Genomic DNA, 21,422 nt, shown 5'->3' with positions numbered 1-21,422 from the left:
GTTTCTGAAGAAACACATGATGATCACAAAATAGAGAATGATGTTCCTGAAGAAACACATGATGATGAAAATGTTCTGTCAGAACCACAAACTGACGAGAATCATGAAATCTCTATCAATTACATTAATACTGGAAAAATATGGAACCGAAAAGAAATAGATGAAATTGATGATATATTTTCTTATAATGTGGTAATCGACATCATAAATGATAACGAAGATCATGAACCAAAATCTTTTGGTGAATGTAAAAATCGACGGGATTGGATAAAATGGAAAGATGTCATCCAGGTTGAATTAGATTCGCTAAATAAACGTAATGTTTTTGGACCTATAGTCCTTACACCTGAAGGTGTAAAACCTGTTGGATACAAATGTGTTTTTATTCGAAAGCGAAATGAGAAAAATGAAATAGTAAGATATAAAGCTCGACTTGTTGCACAAGGTTTTTCTCAAAGGCCTGGAATTGATTATGAAGAAACGTATTCTCCTGTGATGGATGCAATTACGTTTCGATATTTGATTAGCTTGGTGGTATCTGAAAATTTAGAAATGCGTCTTATGGATGTTGTTACAGCTTATTTATATGGATCACTTGATAGTAATATATATATGAAAATCCTTGAAGGATTTAAGATGCCTGAAGCACAAAGTTCAAAACCCAGAGAATGTTATTCTGTGAAATTAAAAAGATCGTTATATGGGTTAAAGCAATCAGGTCGAATGTGGTATAATCGACTAAGTGATCATTTGATGAAAAAGGGATATGTAAATAATTCAATATGCCCTTGTGTTTTCATTAAGAAAACAACATCCGAATGCGTAATTATTGCTGTATATGTTGATGATTTAAACATCATTGAAACGAAAAAGGAAATTCAAGAAGTTGTGTCATACTTGAAGGAAGAATTTGAAATGAAGGATCTTGGAAAAACCAAGTATTGTCTGGGTTTACAAATTGAACAAAAAGAATGTGGAATGTTTGTTCACCAGACAAATTATACAGAAAAGATCCTTAAACGTTTTAATATGGATAAAGCAAATCCTTTAAGTACTCCAATGGTTGTTAGATCATTAAACATAGAAAAGGATCCATTCCGTCCATGTGAAGATGATGAAGATATTCTTGGTCCAGAAGTACCATATCTAAGTGTCATCGGTGCCCTTATGTACTTTACAAATTGTACAAGGCCTGATATATCTTTTGCCGTGAATCTGTTGGCAAGATTTAGCACATATCCAACAAAGAGATACTGGAACGGAATTAAACATATATTCCGTTATCTACGAGTAACGACAGACTTGGGACTTTTGTATTCAAAAGATGCTAATCAAAGTATAATTGGTTATGCTGATGCTGGATACTTATCTGATCCACACAAGGCACATTCCAAAACTGGATATGTATTTACTTGTGGAGGCACTGTAATATCTTGGCGTTCACAGAAACAAACGCTCGTAACAACTTCATCAAATCATGCCGAGATTATTGCACTACATGAAGCAAGTCGTGAATGTGTGTGGTTAAAATCAAAGACCCAACATATCCAAATTTCATGCGGATTATCATTCGATGAGAAGCCTGTGATACTATATGAAGATAATGCTGCATGTGTTGCTCAAATGAAAGAAGGATACATAAAAAGCGACAGAACTAAACATATTCCTCCTAAGTTTTTCGCATTCACCAAGGTGCTTGAGAAGAATAAATGTATTGATCTTCGTTACATTCAATCAAGTGAAAACTCATTAGATCTCTTCACAAAGGCACTTCCTACGTCAATATTCAGAAAGCACATATATAATATTGGGATGCGCAATCTACGAAATTTGTGAAGAATTGTTCATGTCAACATCAGGGGGAGTTTACGTGACTGCACTCTTTTTCCCTTACTATGGTTTTTATCCCAATGGGTTTTTCCAAGTAAGGTTTTTAACGAGGCAGTACAAAACACGTAATGAAGACATCATCATATCATGATCATCATCACAAGGGGGAGTGTTGAAAATAAATGATTTGAATATTGAAAAGTAATAGTTGAATATTTGAATGTTGAAAATAAAAGTTGTAAAATTAGAAATTTGTGTGTGATGATGTAGGTAATGATGTATTTTATTTTTTGGATTATGTGTAATGAAACTCTATAAATAGATCTCTCATTTGTGAAGAAAATCACAATTGAGTAGAGAGAAAAATATTATAAAGTGTGTAGTTTGATAAATTTTGAGAGTTTGAGATTTTTACTTTTTATCATAAATTTTAACTTTTTCATAACAAAAACATGCATAATGAATCCTTAATAAAAATAGTTTGAGAGTTGGTCGTTTATATATTAATAATATTGATGTTGATTATCAATTGTCAGATGAAGTATAATCAATGTAGAATGAATAATCCATCTATGCGTAAATATATTCCGCTGTGTGATCAATATCATGTCTTTTCTCATGTGAAAATCGGTACAATACATTTAAAATTTGGTATTGATTTATTATATTTGAGTATCAATTGTTTCAGTACTAATATATGATTTTGAGCACCCAAACATGTATAACAAATATTATTATCAATGATGCATTTGTCTTTTTGGATGAAAAGCGGTACAAAACATTGAAAATATGATACGAATACATAATATTTGAGTACCAAATGTTTTATATCTGGTACAAAACATAATATTATAAGTATAAAAATAGAATAACTTTATTGATATCAACATTTACTACACATGTTTGCATCCACCTGGGTCCTTTTTGCGATATACAAGCAAATGCATTTCACTCACTTTGAATTTTTTTTAAAAAAATAGAATTTTCATAATAAATATATAATCAATCTCTCATTTTTTCATTCATCCTATGACTTTCAACTTCATTTTCTCTTATTCATTTCATTCTATATTCGTATTTTACTTGAGATGAATGAAAATTTCATTGGTTCTTTTAAAAATATTTTAAATTCTCCAAATTTCGAAGAAAATCTTATAAATTTTTTTATAAACTATAGGTTGAGATTTTTTTATATTTTTCTGAACTCAACACATGGAAAGTAGCCTAAATTTAATAGCTGACAAAAAAATCATATAAAAATTTATAAAAAATATAAATATATAATTTTGTAATATGTAATATGTTTCAGCCGTAGATTCCTTTTTGTTTTTTTCAAAAATTCAAGCCCATATTTTTTTACTTCCCATAGAATGTGAAAATTATACGTAAAAAGTCCAAGAGTCGGGTCGGGGTAGAGGGTCAATTGACAAATTGCATTCAAATAATTGATCTATTTAAATAATAATAATAATAATAATAATAACAACAACAAATAAATTATATATATATATATATATACACACACCACCAGAGCAAAAATTTAAGAATATTTTTACTAAGTTTTCCCTTTTAGATTATATATATATATATATATATATATATATATATATATATATAGTTTCGAATTTGAACTCCATTCGATTCAACAATTATTCTCAAGTCCTAAATATTAATTAGAAAACATTTAAATATTAAAAAAATTGAATATTAGAATATTTAGTTTATGATTACATTAAAGATAAATGATAATTTAATTAATATCTGTAAACTGGAATATATAATATAATATAATATAATATTATAAATTCTCGAGTGGAAGCACGAAGGTGACGGTCAAAACGTCTGAGCTCGAACTTTCCATGTGTTGAGTTCAGACAAATAAAGGAATACCAGGCAAGAATACTTCACCAATGGATTCAACATGGAAAGTTTTCGTCCTACTTCTGATTCTCATCGCCCTGAATTTTTCCATATCTTCTGCTTCGATGGACACCATAAATTCCATTCGAAGTGTTAGAGATGGCGAGGCCATTGTTTCATCTGGTGGGATGTTTGAGCTTGGATTCTTTAGCCTTGGCAACTCGAAGAATCGTTACGTGGGGATATGGTATTACGGAATCCCGGTTAAAACAATAGTTTGGGTGGCAAACAGAGCAAGTCCACTCACAAATCAGGCAGGAGTCTTGAAGGTTATGGAGCCAGGCGTTTTAGTCCTTGTTAATGACACTGGTGAAGCTGTATGGTCGTCCAATAGATCAAGATCTGGGCAGAAGCCGGTTGCACAGTTGTTGGATTCGGGAAATCTTGTTCTAAAAGATGAAGATGCTGATGATACGGAAGAGAATTATCTCTGGCAGAGTTTTGATTATCCTACTGATACATATCTACCAGGTATGAAATTTGGGTGGAATTTTGTAACTGGTTTAGAGGTGTACCTTGCAGCATGGAAGGCCAATGATGATCCAGCTCCAGGAGACTCGACGTATCACTTGGAACTTACAGGATATCCGCAAATAGTCTTGCGAAGAAATGCCACGGAAATCACTAGATATGGACCTTGGAATGGCATTTACTTTAGTGGATTTCCAGACGTAAGAGGGAACCCCACGTATTTTATGGATTTTGTGATGGATAAGAATGAGGTGTATTATCAAGAAAATATCATCGACAAGCTAGTTGTTCGGAGGCTTACGTTGAATCCAAGTGGAGTTGTACAGAGGCTTACATGGGTAAATCGAACACAGCAGTGGGAAGTTTATATGAATAGACCAGCAGATAATTGTGATAGTTACAGCCTTTGCGGTGCTTATGGGATATGTTATATTCAAAATTTCCCAGCATGCAATTGTCTGGATAAATTTGTGCCAAAAGATTCAGAGGGTTGGATTAAAACAGATTGGTCAAATGGATGCATTCGAAAGACAAACTTGAGTTGCCAAGGGGATGGATTTATAAAGTGCTCAAGGATCAAACTACCTGATGTCCGAAATTCATGGTTCAACGAGAGTATGTCGCTTAAAGAATGTGAAGTGGAATGCTTAAAGAAATGCTCATGTATGGCGTACACACAGTTAAATATAAGAAATGGGAGTGGATGTCTTCTGTGGTTTGGTGACTTGGTAGATATCAGATCCCTGAGTGCAGATGGACAAGATATCTACATCAGAATGGCATCTTCTGAAATAGGTAAGAATTTCAGATCAAACATACAAAGAATCCTCAATATCTGTCAATCTTTTCTAGATTCTATGTATCTTTACTTTAACCTATCCATTTGCACGACATAATTCGAAAATTTTCAAATCAAGAATCTGATACATCCTTTGTTGTCTCCACAGAAAAACGTACAGTGACTAACAAGCTTGAAGGGTTGTCAGACTTAGAAAACCAGTCTTTTAAGTTTCTGGTCTGCTTTTGGGCTTATGGCCTACATGGCTACGCCCATAAAATTACTCAACTTGCATCAAACTTCATATGAAAGGAAATCAAGCTAACCAGGTCTCTGTTTTTGAATATACTAAATTCCTTGAAACTTGGGGATAAATATCCGAATTCTTTCTTATTCATGCGACTATATATACACACTGTTATAACCTGCTCAAAATCATAAAATCACATATGGGACAATACACATCACATCCACATTTCCACTCTTATGTACATTCAATTCTTTGAGTTGCTTGAAAAGTACCCGGGACACGCTGACTTTCTTATCTTGCTAGTTTACCACTTTAATATGCTTTTCTATTAATCAGAATTCGGGGAGTGAGGGATTGCATCATGCATCTTTTAAGCTCCAATAGCTTAAAATTTGGTTAGAATTTGTAACTCCAAGATCATGCTAAAATTTTGTAGGACTTGTAAGATGTTTTTGGAGCAAACAAGTTGTTAAATCTGAATTGAGATCTTATGATTTGAACGCGAGAATCATGATTGATTACTCTCACCACACTGCAAGCATTAATTCGAAATTAAGTGTCACCTATATTGCAGACTCTAGAGGAATGAAGAGAAGAATACTTATTGCGAGTTTGACATCAATGATGGGAATAATTCTTCTAGCTGCTCTGAGCCTCATCCTGTATATTCGGAAGAGGAATAAAGATTCAATCAAGGGTGAACAAGGTGAGCCAAAAGCGGCGTCTCAGCTTAACAACTATAAAAGAGTGATAAAAGTTCTAAAATTCTCGAGTTAAAAGAGCCATCTATTCTTTTCCTGTGATAAACTCTACATCATCATGTTTTATGCAGCAGGAAAATTTAATGAAAGTGAACACAAAGAGTTGGAGCTACCTTTCTTCAAATTAGCTACAATCCTCAAAGCTACTAATTGCTTTTCCATTGAAAACAAGCTTGGGGAAGGAGGTTTTGGACCCGTTTATAAGGTAGAATTTTCTCTGACTTAAAAAAATATTTGAAAATAGAAAACAAGAGAAAAACATTGAGTGGGATCATTTTTTTCATCCATGGTTTGCTTGAAAAACCGAAAAGACAATGTTCTTGGTAACCTTATTGATCAAACAAGGCCAATAGTGAACTTCAAATGCTCGCATTCTGATCACAGGGCATGCTTGAAGGGGGACAAGAAATTGCTGTGAAACGTTTATCAGGAACCTCTACTCAAGGGCTCGATGAGTTGAAGAATGAAGTAATCTTTATTGCCAAACTTCAGCACCGAAATCTGGTGAGGCTTCTAGGATGCTGCATTCGCGGAGATGAAAATATGTTGATATATGAATACTTGCCAAACAAAAGTCTAGATGTGATTTTATTTGGTGAGTATCATACTTGTACATATGATAGTGCGTTACAGCGCGATATGTACGTGACTTTTACAATTTATCGAACTAAAATTGTCTAACCAACGTTTTGACCTGGTACCAAATTATCACTGACAGATGAAACAGCAGGTTATTTACTTGATTGGCAAAAACGTTTCCATATTATCAATGGAATAGCCAGGGGACTTTTGTATCTCCATCAAGATTCCCGATTGAGGATTATCCATCGAGATCTCAAAGCCAGCAACATATTGCTAGATTCAGAAATGAATCCAAAGATATCGGACTTTGGAACGGCAAGAAGTTTCGGAGGCAATGAGACTGCAGCTCAGACACGTCGAGTAATTGGGACATAGTAATGAGAAATCTTAATTGCTTGAATATATTTCTGTTTCAGTTTTTGCCACAGTATTATCTAATAGACACCCCATTTGCAGTGGCTACATGTCTCCAGAGTACGCAGTGGATGGGATCTTCTCCGTAAAATCAGACGTATTCAGCTTTGGGGTACTAGTACTAGAAATCGTGAGTGGAAAGAGAAACAGAGGATTTTCACATAGTGATCATCATCTCAACCTTCTCGGACATGTAATTGCTGTCTCCATTAGTCTGCAAACAGCTCCTATCAATATGATATTTGGTATAAAGAAGTCTTAAAATTATGATCAGGTTTGGACCCTTTACAAAGAAGAAAGATTGCAAGAAGTGGCCGAAGCCACTCTACGAAATCCTCAAGAGTTGCCTCAAGTGATAAGGTCGATCCATGTTGGCCTGTTGTGTGTGCAGCACAACCCTGAAGATAGACCGAGCATGTCCTCTGTGGTTTTGATGTTGGGTAACGAAGGCGTGTTACCCGAAGCCAAACATCCTGGTTTCTTCACAGAAAGAGAGCCCATAGTTTCTCAAGATTCAACAGCCACGGACGCAACGAATTCACCTAATCAACTCACCATCACCGTGCTAGATCCGAGATAGGAAAAATGTTATGCTGCAATCTTATTGTTTGTGCACTTATCTCGTTGATGTGTTGCATGTGTAGTTTCGGCCTAACTGCGTGTAAAGTCTCATCTCTGGATATGCGTTTACATGGAAATTATTTTATTCGTTATTTCTTTTAAGTTGATTGTGATTTTGAATATAGTACAATTATACATGAAAAACAGATCTTTTTGTAAGTAATTGTTGTACAGGAAAATAAAATTAAAACATTATTATGTGTGTATCAGAAGTTAGTGTTGTGCTCGGTGTTGTCAACACGGCACACAACACGGCAGCGGAAATTAAGTATTTAACACACAAATATAATTTTAATAAATTAACACCAGATTTAAATTATGCACAAGTACAAATACTTGTGCGATGCCTCATGGCAAAAATTTCACTAGAAAAATATATAAGTCGTTACACCAAAAACAATACTAGTGAAAATAACAAAACTAAGCATGCATCAAAATACTCAAAGTAAATACTAGATGCATGAAACAAAAAACGTGTTGCTTAAAACCAAACGAAATCACTCTTCGTCCAACACTCTGCGTCAGTGTTGTTCTTCGAGTGTTGGCAACACGGTATATGTGAATCAATCACACAAAATCTTCAACACGAAAATCTTCAATTATCTGAACTCTGTGTGTGTTCAGAAATATCCAACAGCTCTCATACGCTGTAAAGTGATCTCCCGATCACACCAAAACATCTCGTCAAAATAGGCTCGGCTCTTGTATTTTTCTTCTATGAAAGAAATCCTCTACCGACCTCACGAAATAGTCACACCACAAGTCTCACACGAAAAGCTCCTACCAAAGTGATAACCGATCACAGAAAAACTACGGAGCAAATATTCGTTGGACTTGTAATTTTCTTCTATGTGAAAAGCACCATAGTCCAACTCTCTCTAAAAACCCACTTGTCTCTCAAAAGCTTTTTTCTCTCTCTTCTCCACAAAAGCTCTCTACGGCTGTGAGTCTATCCCCCTTTATATCAAAGGCTTGGCCTATATGATATTCCATAAAAGAGTCCTACAAAATATGGAAACATGATTTTTATTAGATATAAAACTCTTTTAAACAAGAACAAAATATATTAGAGATAAAAACAAATCATATATTATCTAGATGCAAATCAATTAAGATCTTATCAAATAGAAATTAGTAAACCAATATATTATCATTTAGAAATAAATCAAATCTTTTTAGTTTAGAAAGGCAAAATCTTAAATTGATATTATCAATTTAACAAAATAATAAAGGAATAAAATATTCCTTTCAATCTCCCCCTTTTTGCCTTTCTGGACAAAATATCCAAAAATGATAATCTTGGTAAGCATCACCGTTATTAAGCTCCCCCTGCCTTCTCCCCCTGAGTCAAGGTTCGTCTCCCACAGAATTAAACATGTAAGAGCACTGATGTTGTTGACAGTGTTGTCAAACCATCATTAGAACACCTGAAAACATAAAGAATAAGAGCAACCCAAAAACAACATTAAAGACAGAGAATAAGTATTCATTCAATCTCAGCAACTCCAGATGCTTCAACATCATTGTTTTGCATTTTTGGTCCTCATACTCCCCCTTTTTGGCCAGAATGTAAGCCAACTTCCAAAAGCAGATTATACTCAGCTATGTGTAGAACGTGAGAGAAAATTATAAAGATATATCAGGAGTTAAGCACAGAAAAAAAACCACAAAGAAATCACGAGAGTAAGAAAGATTGTGAGGGTAAATGAGAACAAGCAAGAGTAATTATCAGGCATTTAACAACAACAAAACATATTTACTCTTAGAAAAGAAAATCGATTCAATCCTTCAGCTCCAGAGAATTTGCACGGTGAAGGTAATATGTTCGAAATTTACCCAAAACACTAATTATGGTTCTATCCCAAAAACAAATAGAAAAATTGATTCAAACTCGTGTTACGACGATTTCAAAAGAATATCCTGTGAAAACCCACGTCGATTATAACCCACTGACACAAGCAGTCACATAAATTCAAATTTTAGGTAATCAAGGTTTTCATCAACCGTCATGAGTCAATACTGATATGTCACTGCACATGATGAATTCACGAAACAAAAATCAATATGCATGTCCTAAATATGCCTCCAATATGATAAGATATCGAAATGTCAGACAGTGTATACATTGTGTTGTGTCTGAACTTGGTGTTGGCAACACCTCCAGGCAACACCACTGAGTTTTATTCAAACTTCCATAAAATTCTTTTGAATCAGGAATGGTAGCTTCCACACTAGAAGAACAGTCTTCAAAGGACTCCCCTAGGTAGCTTTTTTCATTACTTTTTACTTAGAAGTGGTAGCTCCCACACTAGAAGAACGGTCTTCAATGGACTCCTCTAGGTAACTTTTTCCATTTTCTTCTAAACAATTTTTTTTTATTTACCTCTTTTCTGTTTTTCTCCTTTTGCTCACATTTTCCAAGTCATCTTTTCACTTTAGACAAGATCACGATTTTCATGAATGTCCTCAACTACTCAATGCCTTGGATTTGAGCAAAAACTATTTCTCAACATAAGATTGGAAGTATGAACACTCAGAGGGTACCTTTCAGAAATTTGCCTTCACTGTTCAGTCATTACACAAATAAATAGGATGATTATGTTGTATGCCTAACATCCTAAAAATAGTCATGCACAACGGATGTTGTCTCTGGTGTTGGCAACACCATGGACAACACTGAACAAATGTTTAAAGTACACACATGCTGAGAGATTTCCGAATATTGGAAAATCTCTCAAAATCCAAAGGTTTCGTGAATATATCAGTCAGTTGATTCTCAGTCCTAACAAATTCCAGTCGAATTATGCATTTTTCAACCAAATCTCGAATAAAGTGACGTCTTATATCTATGTGTTTTGTTCGAGTGTGTTGAATAGGATTCTTAGAAATGTCTATAACACTTGAGTTGACACAATGTACCATCATTATTATTGTTGGGTTCAATTTGAGACACAAAACACGAGTGACTTACTTGGGAAAACGTGGAGTTCATGCATATTAAACCAATCATTTTGCGGTAGTCCACATTTTCTTTGTTTCTTGTTTGCACACCATCATGTAATTCACCAATGATTTGTGATGATGGATGATTCTTCTGAATCTTGCTGGCAATTTCTCTTTCACAATTAATCACCACATCATCATTATCATTGTTATCATTATCCACAGTTTCTGTTCGGTTCAGAGGCGGTGTTGTGCTTGGTGTTGCTTCACTGGTCTCAACACCAGACTCAACACTGTTTCTGGTCAGTGCCTCACTTATATCCAGCAATTCTTCTACATCAGCCTCCGGTGTTTTAACTGTCAGATCTGCAAGATCATCAAACACAACGTTAATTGATTCCATTGTAGTCCTAGTTCTCAGATTAAATACACGATAAGCACGACCATTTGTAGAGTATTCAAGAAAAAGACATTTATCACTTTTTGAATCAAATTTAGCTAGATGATCTCTATCATTCAACACATAACCTACACATCCAAAAATATGAAAATATTTAAGGTTTGGTTTTCTTCCCATTATAATCTCATATGAGGTCATTGTAGAACCACTCCTTAAATAAACACGGTTGGAAATGTGACATGCCGTATTTAAAGCTTCGGCCCAAAAACATTTTAACACATTCTTAGAACTAAGCATGACCCGAGCCATTTCTAGGAGGGTTCGATTTTTCCTTTCAGCTATGCCGAATTTTTGAGGGGTCTTCGGAGATGAATAATCATGAGTGATACCTTTCTTATGGCACAAAGAAATAAAATGAGAATTTTCAAACTCCTTGAAGAACCTAAAGGGGGGGTGAATAGGTTCTTTTAGGCCCTTTAGCGTTTTTAAAACGAGTTTGCAAAAATTGCAAGCGAAAGACTGGAGGGACAATCACAAATAAAATGAATGCGTAAAGTAAGTGCGTAAAATAAATGCGTAGTAAAGTAAATGCGTAAAGTAAAGAGGGATAGAGATGTTTATGGAAGTTCGACGAAGAATCGTCTACGTCTCCCCTTCTCGATGAGGATCGAGGTATCACTATATCGACTTGGCTTTAGGAGCTCCAAGCTAGCTTTTACAACCACGCCTCGATGCGTCTACTTGGCCTTGAGGGCTCCAAGGATAGCCACGAACTTTACAACCCACTCGAGAGTATTACTTTCACTCTTTTTCTACAACTCTTTTGATATTACAACTCTTTTAATCAACGCACACAAGAGATAGTAGAAAGCTTTGTAAGAGACAAGAGAGAGTGGAGTGGGATGTTTTAAAATGCATCCTCAAAGGCCTATTTATACTAGTCTTGGACGCCAAGGTTCGGATCTTCTGTTTATGATTCGGAACGTCCGATGTGATTGAAATCAATTTACGTAATTCTGGGATGACTTCGGATCGTCCGTTCTTGACTTCGTAGGGTCCGAACATATGCTTCGGAGGGACCGATCCAGCTTCGTTTCTTCCGAACAGTTCTTTTAGACAGTGTATGCACATCTTCGGAAGGTCCGAACTAAAGTTCGTACCGTCCGAACTTTCCCGCGTTTCCAGAGATTTGAAATCTTCAACACTTCGTAGCGTCCGATCATGTCCTTCGTAGCGTCCGAAATCTTACTCAATCAACAGTCAGATCAATTTGTCTCCGCATTCAAGTGATTTGATTGCTTGTGTTCGGAACGTCCGATCACGTCTTCGGACCGTCCGAACTGGCTCCTCGCAGCTTCCGAACAGCTTCCACTTTGCTTCTGATCGGCACCTTTTCGGAACGTCCGAACCAACTTCGGATCTTCCGAACTTAACTTTGTTCTTAATTTCCTGCATGCCTCAATATAAAACATTAGTACATTTTTAAGCCAAGTTTTGGTATCATCAAAACAAAAACTTTGGGATATGTTACAGCATTAAAAACATTAATCTCATCCTCGAGATTTGTATGCGTTTAAGGCGTAACAATCTCCCCCTTTTTGATGATCACAAAACTTGGTTAAAAATTGAGAAACAATAATCAACATAATCTAAATGTTATTAAATAACTCCCCCTTAATCAAATAACAAGTCTAAGAGGTTGAATTAAGGCGAATTTATTTAATAACCATTTAATAGCAATTTTAACCAAATAAATTCTCCCCTTTTTTGTGATAAGCAAAAAGACATAAGCATAAAGAGAGACAAATAAACAGGTAAAATATCCACTAATAAATGCAAGTCTTTTATACAATGATGCATAAAGATAAAATAAACAAAAATAACAAAAACATAATCTAAGAATCCGCATCCCGCGACTCTCTATGTCTCCTCATCTCAGCCTCGATGGAATCAAGACGCGAGGAAGTCTCAGTATGATGACGCTCTAAGGTAGACTCCAAAAGGGAGAAACGAGTGTCGAAACGAGTCTCCAATCGCTCGAGATACTCGAAAATCCGATCGTAGGGTCCAGAGGGAGCAGGCGGAGTGAAGCCATGAGGAAGGTCATCCATGGTCATCAAAGGAGTGCTAATAGGGTCGGGAACACGCTGATGGGATGTAGAGGGAATATCAACCGAAGGGGTAGGAGTGGTACCCGTAGTAGGGGGACCAGCGGGAAATCCTCTCGTCTGAACGTGAGGAGGAAGGAGACCGAAGGGAACATGAAAGTGTTCGGTCGGACGATAGGACGCAAAGATGCGATCCTTGTCGATGACCCAAGAGGATAAGACGGGATTCCAAGAGAGTCCCATCTTAACAACAGTATCATGGTCGATAGTCTCGCGGGGAGAAATAGATAAGGATTCTTCATCTGTAAAGTCAATGCCCAGATGGGCTAGAATCCGGTTAATGAACCGGCCAAATGGAAAAGAGACGCGAGTAGAAGAAGCCGCGTACTCCATGGCGTACATAAGAAAACGGGGAAGGTTAAAAGGACGCTGGGAGACTAAATAATAGAGAATGTACAGATCGAGATATTTGCAAGTGGAGAGGTCTCCACTGCGAGGAACAATAGAAGAAGTGATGAGCTTCAGAACAAGCTGAAGCTGAGGAGGAAGGTCCTTCGCATGAGGACGGTCATCGGCAGGAGTAGGCGGACGACCGAAGATGGTGGTCAAGGCAGTGACTCGATCAAAAGTAGGGTCATTCTCAGTCCAAGACTGAGAAAAGAACTCACTCGGTCCGTCTCGAGGAAGATCGAACCAAGTGGAGAGGTCGGCGGTAGAAAAAGAAATGAACCGACCCTGAACAATGGTAACAACACGAGTGTCATCACCACCAAGAACTAAGGAAAAGTTCGCATAGAACTGATGTATGAGAGAGGGGTAGATGAGATCGGGTACGGAAGGTAGAAAGAAGTTTCCCCAACGTTGAGACTCAATAAGAGTAATCAACGTAAAGAAATTTGCACGAAGATAATCGGTGTGAAGGGTACGACCAGGCAGAATGTTACGGGTTTCGAATTCAGGTGGGATAGGACGAGGGTTGGGTGGTTGGGTAAGATCATGGTGAAAGACACCGTGACGAGGGCGAATATTTCGGCCAGCTACGTTACGGCGCGGAGGCATAGTGAGTAGTGAGTGTTTTGTGTGGGGAAAGAAAGAAGGAGTGAATGAGCAAATAAATCAGAGGATCCGAACGCCTATTTATAGGCCATGTTCGGACGGTCCGAACATGAGTTCGGAAGGTCCGGAATTTGAACGGAACGGTTATCTGGCAGTCAGTTCGGACGATCCGATTCACAATCGGACAATCCGATCATAGAACGGAGGCTACGAAGCGTAAACGGAGGGTCCGAAGTCTGACAATCAGGCATGGGAAGGCGCGAACATTAAATGACATCGGAAGGAGTTCGGACGATCCGATGTGTGTTCGGATGGTCCGAAGAGGGAATCGGAGGTTCTGGAACCTATGGTCAGGTTCGGACGGTCCGAACACGTTCGGTGGATCCGAGGTGAAACGGAGCATCCGAATAGGAGCGGTGATTCCGAAGTAGCCAAGATGAGGAACACCTAAAAAAAAATATTTAGCACATAAATGAATGTTGAGCCATAATTATGGATAAATACAATTAATTTGTATTATCCGACATTATAATGCTCACATTAATAATACTCCCCCTCAATTTAACAAATATGTACGAGAGTATTCGACTAGTGTTTACAACTCAATCATGCCAAGTTCACCACGCAAACGAGTAAAAGTAGATTCATCTAGTGGTTTTGTAAAAATATCAGCAATTTGATTCTTGGTGTCAACATAGTGAAGTTCAACATCATTTTGCTCAATGTGATCACGAATGAAGTGATGTCGAATGTCAATATGTTTAGTACGAGAATGTTGAACTGGATTCTTTGTTAGACATATGGTGCTTGTATTATCACAAAAGATTGGAATTTTTGAAAAAGTAACACCATAGTCGAGTAATTGATACTTCATCCAAAGAATTTGTGCACAACAACTACCGGCAGCCATATACTCGGCCTCGGTCGTTGAAAGTGCAACACAGTTTTGCTTTTTAGAAAACCATGACACCAAGCAATTTCCCAAAAAGAAACAAGTTCCACTAGTGCTCTTTCTATCCACCTTATATCCTCCAAAGTCGGCATCACAGTAAGCTTTTAAATCGAAAAATGAGTTCTTAGAATACCATAATCCGAGATTTGGAGTATTTGAAAGATATTTGAAAATGCGTTTTAAGGCGAATAAGTGTGATTCCTTTGGACATGATTGAAATCGTGCACACAAGCAAACACTAAACATAATGTCAGGTCTACTAGCAGTCGCATAGAGTAGGGAGCCAATCATGCTACGAAATAACTTTTGGTCAACAGGTTTACCTCCCTCATCTTTGTCGAGTCTGACTGTCGTGCTCATAGGTGTGGATGAGGCTTTGGAAGACTCCATCCCAAACTTTTTTAGCATATCCTTGATGTACTTCCCTTGGTTGACAAAGAAACCATCCTTGCATTGCTTGATTTGGAGACCAAGGAAGTAGTTGAGCTCGCCCATCATGCTCATCTCAAAGTGATCCTGCATAAGCTTGGAAAAATCTCTACACAAGTGTTCATTAGTAGCACCAAAAATAATATCATCTACATATATTTGTACTATCAGCAAATCATTATTTTTAGTCAAGGTAAATAAGGTAATATCAACTTTACCCCTACAAAAACCATTAGACAACAAAAAGGTAGATAATTTCTCATACCAAGCTCTAGGAGCTTGTTTCAAACCATACAAAGCCTTATCAAGTTTATACACATAATCAGATAAGTGCACATCTTCAAAACCAACAGGTTGCTCAACATACACTTCTTCTTTCAAATCACCATTAAGAAAAGCACTTTTAACATCCATTTGAAACAATTTAAAGTCTCTAGAGCAAGCAAAAGCAAGTAGCATGCGAATGGATTCTAGTCTAGCAACAGGGGCATAAGTCTCATCATAATCAATTCCCTCTTCTTGACTATATCCTTTAGCTACTAGCCTAGCTTTATTTCTAGTGATTGTACCATGCTCATCTAACTTGTTCCTAAATACCCATTTAGTTCCTATGACAGGTCTATCAGTGGGTCTAGGTACAAGATTCCAAACTTTATTCCTTCTAAATTCATTTAGTTCATCTTGCATAGCAATAATCCAAGAATCATCAAGTAAAGCTTCTTCTATGTTCTTAGGCTCTATGTGAGAAAGAAAAGCAAGATAATTGCACATATTAGAAGAGCGAGTAGATACTCCCTTCGATGGGCTACCAATGATGAGGTCCATGGGATGATCCTTGTGTGTAGTCCACTCCTTCGGAAGAGGTGCGTCCTCTTGATCTTTAGGAACATCATCTAGGCTTGTGGACTCCAACTTTTCGCCAAGGATATCTATATCATCATCATCGGAAACAACAGGTCTAGGCAAGCAAGGGTTAGTTTCATCAAATATGACATGAATAGATTCTTCAACTAGTAAAGTACGTTTATTAAAGACTCTATATGCTTTGCTAGAAGTAGAGTAACCAAGAAAGATACCTTTGTCCGATTTAGCATCGAACTTACCCAGGTTGTCCTTACCATTGTTGTGGATAAAGCATTTTGATCCAAAAGCGCGGAAGTAAGAAATGTTAGGCTTTCTCCCTCTCCATAGTTCGTATGGAGTTTTCTTGAGAATTGGCCTTATTGATACGCGATTGATGATGTAACAAGCAGAACTTATTGCTTCAGCCCAAAAATATTTTGGTAGAGAATGCTCACATAGCATGGTCCTTGCAATCTCTACTAGGGTCCTATTCTTCCTCTCAACGACACCGTTTTGTTGAGGAGTTCTAGGACAAGAAAAGTTGTGACCAATGCCTTTGCTTTGACAAAAAATTGAAAAATTTTCATTTTGAAATTCCGTTCCGTGGTCACTACGGATTTGTTTGATCAAAAGATTTTTCTCATTTTCAACCCTTTTGACAAAAATTTTGAAATGATCAAAGGCATCATTTTTGTGGGCTAAAAACAATGTCCAAGTAAAACGTGAAAAATCATCTACAATGACAAAAGCATAAGATTTTCCTCCTAGACTAGTTGTCCTCGAGGGACCACATAAATCTAGGTGAAGTAATTCAAGGGGCATAGAAGTGGATACAAAATTTTTATTTTTGAAAGATTCCTTTGTGTGTTTACCAAGTTGACAAGCATCACAAAAAGAATCTAATTTTAAATTCAGCTTTGGCATTCCGGAAATTAGGTCAAGTTTTAAAAGTTTTTCTATGGTGCTCATCCCAACATGACCAAGTCGTCTATGCCAAAGAATGTTGTCATCAACATTTAATGTTACAAGGCTTTTTATTTTTGAAAAAGATGAAATCTTTAAATCGACCTTGTAAACATTTTCACTTCTATAACCTTTGAAACTAATGGTTTTGTCAGTTGTGAGTGATACAGTGCAATCGTGTGGTGTGAATTTGACTTCATAACCCCTATCGCACAATTGACTAATGCTTAGGAGGTTATGTTTAAGCCCTTTCACAAGAAGTACATCATCAATAATAGTAGAGTTAGATATACCTATTGAGCCGATGCCTTCTATGATCCCTTTGCTGTTGTCTCCGAAGGTCACCGATCCCTTTTCTTTTGGTCGAATGGATTGTAGCAGCTTCTTTTCTCCCGTCATGTGTCGAGAGCATCCACTGTCAAGATACCAAGTGCTCGATGACTTGTCTCCCCTTTGTCCCTACAAGGTTGAGATACAGTTTGATAGTTGGTACCCGTTTCTTTGGGTCCTTTGAGGTTAGTAGTAGTTGGGGATTTGGGGATCCATTTCCAATAACTATTCTTGTTGTGTTGGTGTCTAAGTTTCTTGCATTTAGGTCTTATGTGGCCTATCTTACAACAGTAAGTGCATGTTGGTGGTGTTCTTGGTTTTGCCTTTGCGATAAGACTAGCGAAGTTGACTGATTTCTTTTCATATCCTAGACCTCCTTTGTCGAAGTTACACCTTTGCATGCTCAAGAGGTTTTCTAGTTTACCGCTACTCACATTGAACTTGTTGAAGGCTTTCTCTAAGTCTCTTAGGTTTGTTTTGAGCTTAGTGTTGTCATGCATCCTAGCTTCTAGTTCAGTTTTAAGTTGCTTATTCTCATTTCTAAGTGACTTAGCCTTATTGTACATACTAGTGTAAGCGGAGAGTAATTCATCGTAAGAGGGTACCTCGTCGTCATCCGAGTCGGTCAGATGATCTTCCTTCGCCATGAAGCATAGGGTAGACTCCTCTTCGTTGTCGCTGTCGCTCCACGTGGCTAGAAGGGCCTTTTTCTTGTCTTTGCCGGCCTTCTTCTTGGAGGGACACTCGTTTGCATAGTGACCCTTTTGTTGACAGTTGTAGCAGGTCACTTCCTTCTCAAACTTTTTGTCTTTCTTGTTGAAGTTGGAACTCCGCATGAATCTTTTGAACTTTCTAGTGAGGAGTGCCATTTCTTCATCGTCGCTATCTTCAAGTTGACTGGTCAAGGCGATCCCTTTCGCCTTTACTTTGTCGTCATCTTTCTTTGTCTCCTTCCGGGTAGATACTTCAAGTTCATGGGTCTTTAGGGTCCCATGAAGTTGATCAAGGTCGTAGGATGCCGCATCTCCCTTGTTGGATTCAATGATAGCCGTGCGCTTTGCATCCCATTCCGCCGGTAATGCTCGAAGGGCTCTCCTCCACACTTGTTTAGTTGGGTAGTTCTCACCAAGTTGGGCAAGCTCATTGATGATTTGGGTGAGCCGCCGGAACATGGTGTCGATATCCTCCTTGGGTTCCATCTCAAAGGTCTCGTACTTGAGTTGGAGAAGGTCTATCTTCGTTTCTTTGACTTGATTGGTTCCCTCGTGGCAAATCTCCAATTTGTCCCAAATCTCTTTGGCGGAGGTGCAAGCCGAGATTCGGTTGTATTCATTCATATCTAGAGAACAATGAAGAATATTCATAGCTTTAGCATTTTGAGAGATAAGTTTCATATCGTCCTTGGTGAAGTCATCCATTCCCTTAGGAATTTCCTTATTATCCACCGTTTTCATGGGGATATAGGGACCTTTCACCGTTATTTTCCAAAGGTCGTAATCGACGGATTGGATGTATAGAGATATTCTATTTTTCCAATATCCGTAATTAGTACCATTGAAAAGAGGGGGACGATTTGTGGATTGTCCTTGGGCATACTCGCTTGCTAGATTGGCCATCTAAAAGATTTTGAAAAACCTTGCTCTGATACCACTTGAAGAACCTAAAGGGGGGGTGAATAGGTTCTTTTAGGCCCTTTAGCGTTTTTAAAACGAGTTTGCAAAAATTGCAAGCGAAAGACTTGAGGGACAATCACAAATAAAATGAATGCGTAAAGTAAGTGCGTAAAATAAATGCGTAGTAAAGTAAATGCGTAAAGTAAAGAGGGATAGAGATGTTTATGGAAGTTCGACGAAGAATCGTCTACGTCTCCCCTTCTCGATGAGGATCGAGGTATCACTATATCGACTTGGCTTTAGGAGCTCCAAGCTAGCTTTTACAACCACGCCTCGATGCGTCTACTTGGCCTTGAGGGCTCCAAGGATAGCCACGAACTTTACAACCCACTCGAGAGTATTACTTTCACTCTTTTTCTACAACTCTTTTGATATTACAACTCTTTTAATCAACGCACACAAGAGATAGTAGAAAGCTTTGTAAGAGACAAGAGAGAGTGGAGTGGGATGTTTTAAAATGCATCCTCAAAGGCCTATTTATACTAGTCTTGGACGCCAAGGTTCGGATCTTCTGTTTATGATTCGGAACGTCCGATGTGATTGAAATCAATTTGCGTAATTCTGGGATGACTTCGGATCGTCCGTTCTTGACTTCGTAGGGTCCGAACATATGCTTCGGAGGGACCGATCCAGCTTCGTTTCTTCCGAACAGTTCTTTTAGACAGTGTATGCACATCTTCGGAAGGTCCGAACTAAAGTTCGTACCGTCCGAACTTTCTCGCGTTTCCAGAGATTTGAAATCTTCAACACTTCGTAGCGTCCGATCATGTCCTTCGTAGCGTCCGAAATCTTACTCAATCAACAGTCAGATCAATTTGTCTCCGCATTCAAGTGATTTGATTGCTTGTGTTCGGAACGTCCGATCACGTCTTCGGACCGTCCGAACTGGCTCCTCGCAGCTTCCGAACAGCTTCCACTTTGCTTCTGATCGGCACCTTTTCGGAACGTCCGAACCAACTTCGGATCTTCCGAACTTAACTTTGTTCTTAATTTCCTGCATGCCTCAATATAAAACATTAGTACATTTTTAAGCCAAGTTTTGGTATCATCAAAACAAAAACTTTGGGATATGTTACAGCATTAAAAACATTAATCTCATCCTCGAGATTTGTATGCGTTTAAGGCGTAACACTCCTCACCATGGTCGGTTCTTATTTTAACCACCCTCATATCATACAGATTTTTTATCCTAGCATGCAACTTCTTAAAAGCATCAAATGTATCTGATTTTTCTCTAAGAAAACTTACCCAAGTAAAATGAGAAAAATCATCAACGCAAACAAACGAATATTTCTTACCACCCAAACTCTCAACATCCATTGGACCCAGTATATCCATATGCAAAAGTTCAAGGCACTGTGTTGTCCCAAAATGTTGGAACACCGGGTGCGCAACACGGGTTTGTTTACTTTTCTGGCATGGACCACAGACATACACAACACCTAAATTTAAATTGGGCATACCTCTCACAGCATCAAACTTACGCAGATTCTTCAAGGTATTGATACTCACGTGCCCCAGTTTTTGATGCCATATGTCTAAATCACTCACCTTGGCACTTCGGCAATCATCACCTTCTCCCAATTGATAGCAATTTTCAGCAGAACAAGTACCTGACATTACACAAACATTGACATCATTAAAAACTTCACAATTACTTTTATTGAACTTAACATGTAAATCATCATCACAAAGTTGAATTATGCTTATTAAGTTTGAGTTAAGTCCTTCAACATGTAGAACATTTTGAAGTTCAGGAAGCCCATCAACGTTCAGGGTTCCTTTGCCTACAATTCTTCCTTTGGAACCACCACCATAGGTTACACGCCCACTTTTTATTTCAACATAATCCGTGAGGTGTTCTTTAGATCCGGTCATGTGGCGTGAGCACCCACTGGCAAAGTACCTTGCACCTGCAATGTCAGTTTTTAAAGAAGTATAAATGATATTGCATCGAATAACAGTTTTAGGTACTCAAACTTTCCTTGTGGAAGATTTCTTGACTGCGGTGTTGCGCCTGGTGTTGGACAACACGGTGGGCAACACCCGATTAGATTTCCAATTCAGGTAGTCGGCTCTTAGTTTGTAGCAGAAGGGT

At 37.7% G+C, this 21,422-nt stretch overlaps 2 protein-coding genes across 2 annotated transcripts; one reads left to right on the top strand and one right to left on the bottom strand.

Annotated features, from left to right (window-relative positions):
* The first annotated feature begins 3,635 nt into the window (after positions 1-3,635).
* Positions 3,636-7,696, top strand: LOC140804186 (G-type lectin S-receptor-like serine/threonine-protein kinase At4g27290). Its single transcript, XM_073160027.1, has 7 exons — positions 3,636-5,016; positions 5,824-5,955; positions 6,082-6,215; positions 6,395-6,605; positions 6,729-6,966; positions 7,049-7,199; positions 7,281-7,696. Exons 1-7 carry the CDS (start codon positions 3,741-3,743, stop codon positions 7,584-7,586), a joined length of 2,448 nt encoding a protein of 815 aa, XP_073016128.1. The 5' UTR covers positions 3,636-3,740; the 3' UTR covers positions 7,587-7,696.
* A 1,349-nt stretch (positions 7,697-9,045) lies between these two features.
* Positions 9,046-21,202, bottom strand: LOC140805346 (uncharacterized). Its single transcript, XM_073161622.1, has 3 exons — positions 20,788-21,202; positions 10,599-10,936; positions 9,046-9,054 (listed from the first exon to the last, which is right to left on the bottom strand). The coding sequence occupies exons 1-3, from the start codon at positions 21,200-21,202 to the stop codon at positions 9,046-9,048; spliced, it is 762 nt and encodes a 253-aa protein (XP_073017723.1).
* Positions 21,203-21,422: the final 220 nt, after the last annotated feature.

The sequence above is a fragment of the Primulina eburnea genome, chromosome 11, assembly GCF_022965805.1.
Source record: "Primulina eburnea isolate SZY01 chromosome 11, ASM2296580v1, whole genome shotgun sequence".
Lineage (NCBI taxonomy): Eukaryota > Viridiplantae > Streptophyta > Magnoliopsida > Lamiales > Gesneriaceae > Primulina > Primulina eburnea.
This window is presented reverse-complemented; position numbering and strand designations above follow the sequence as displayed.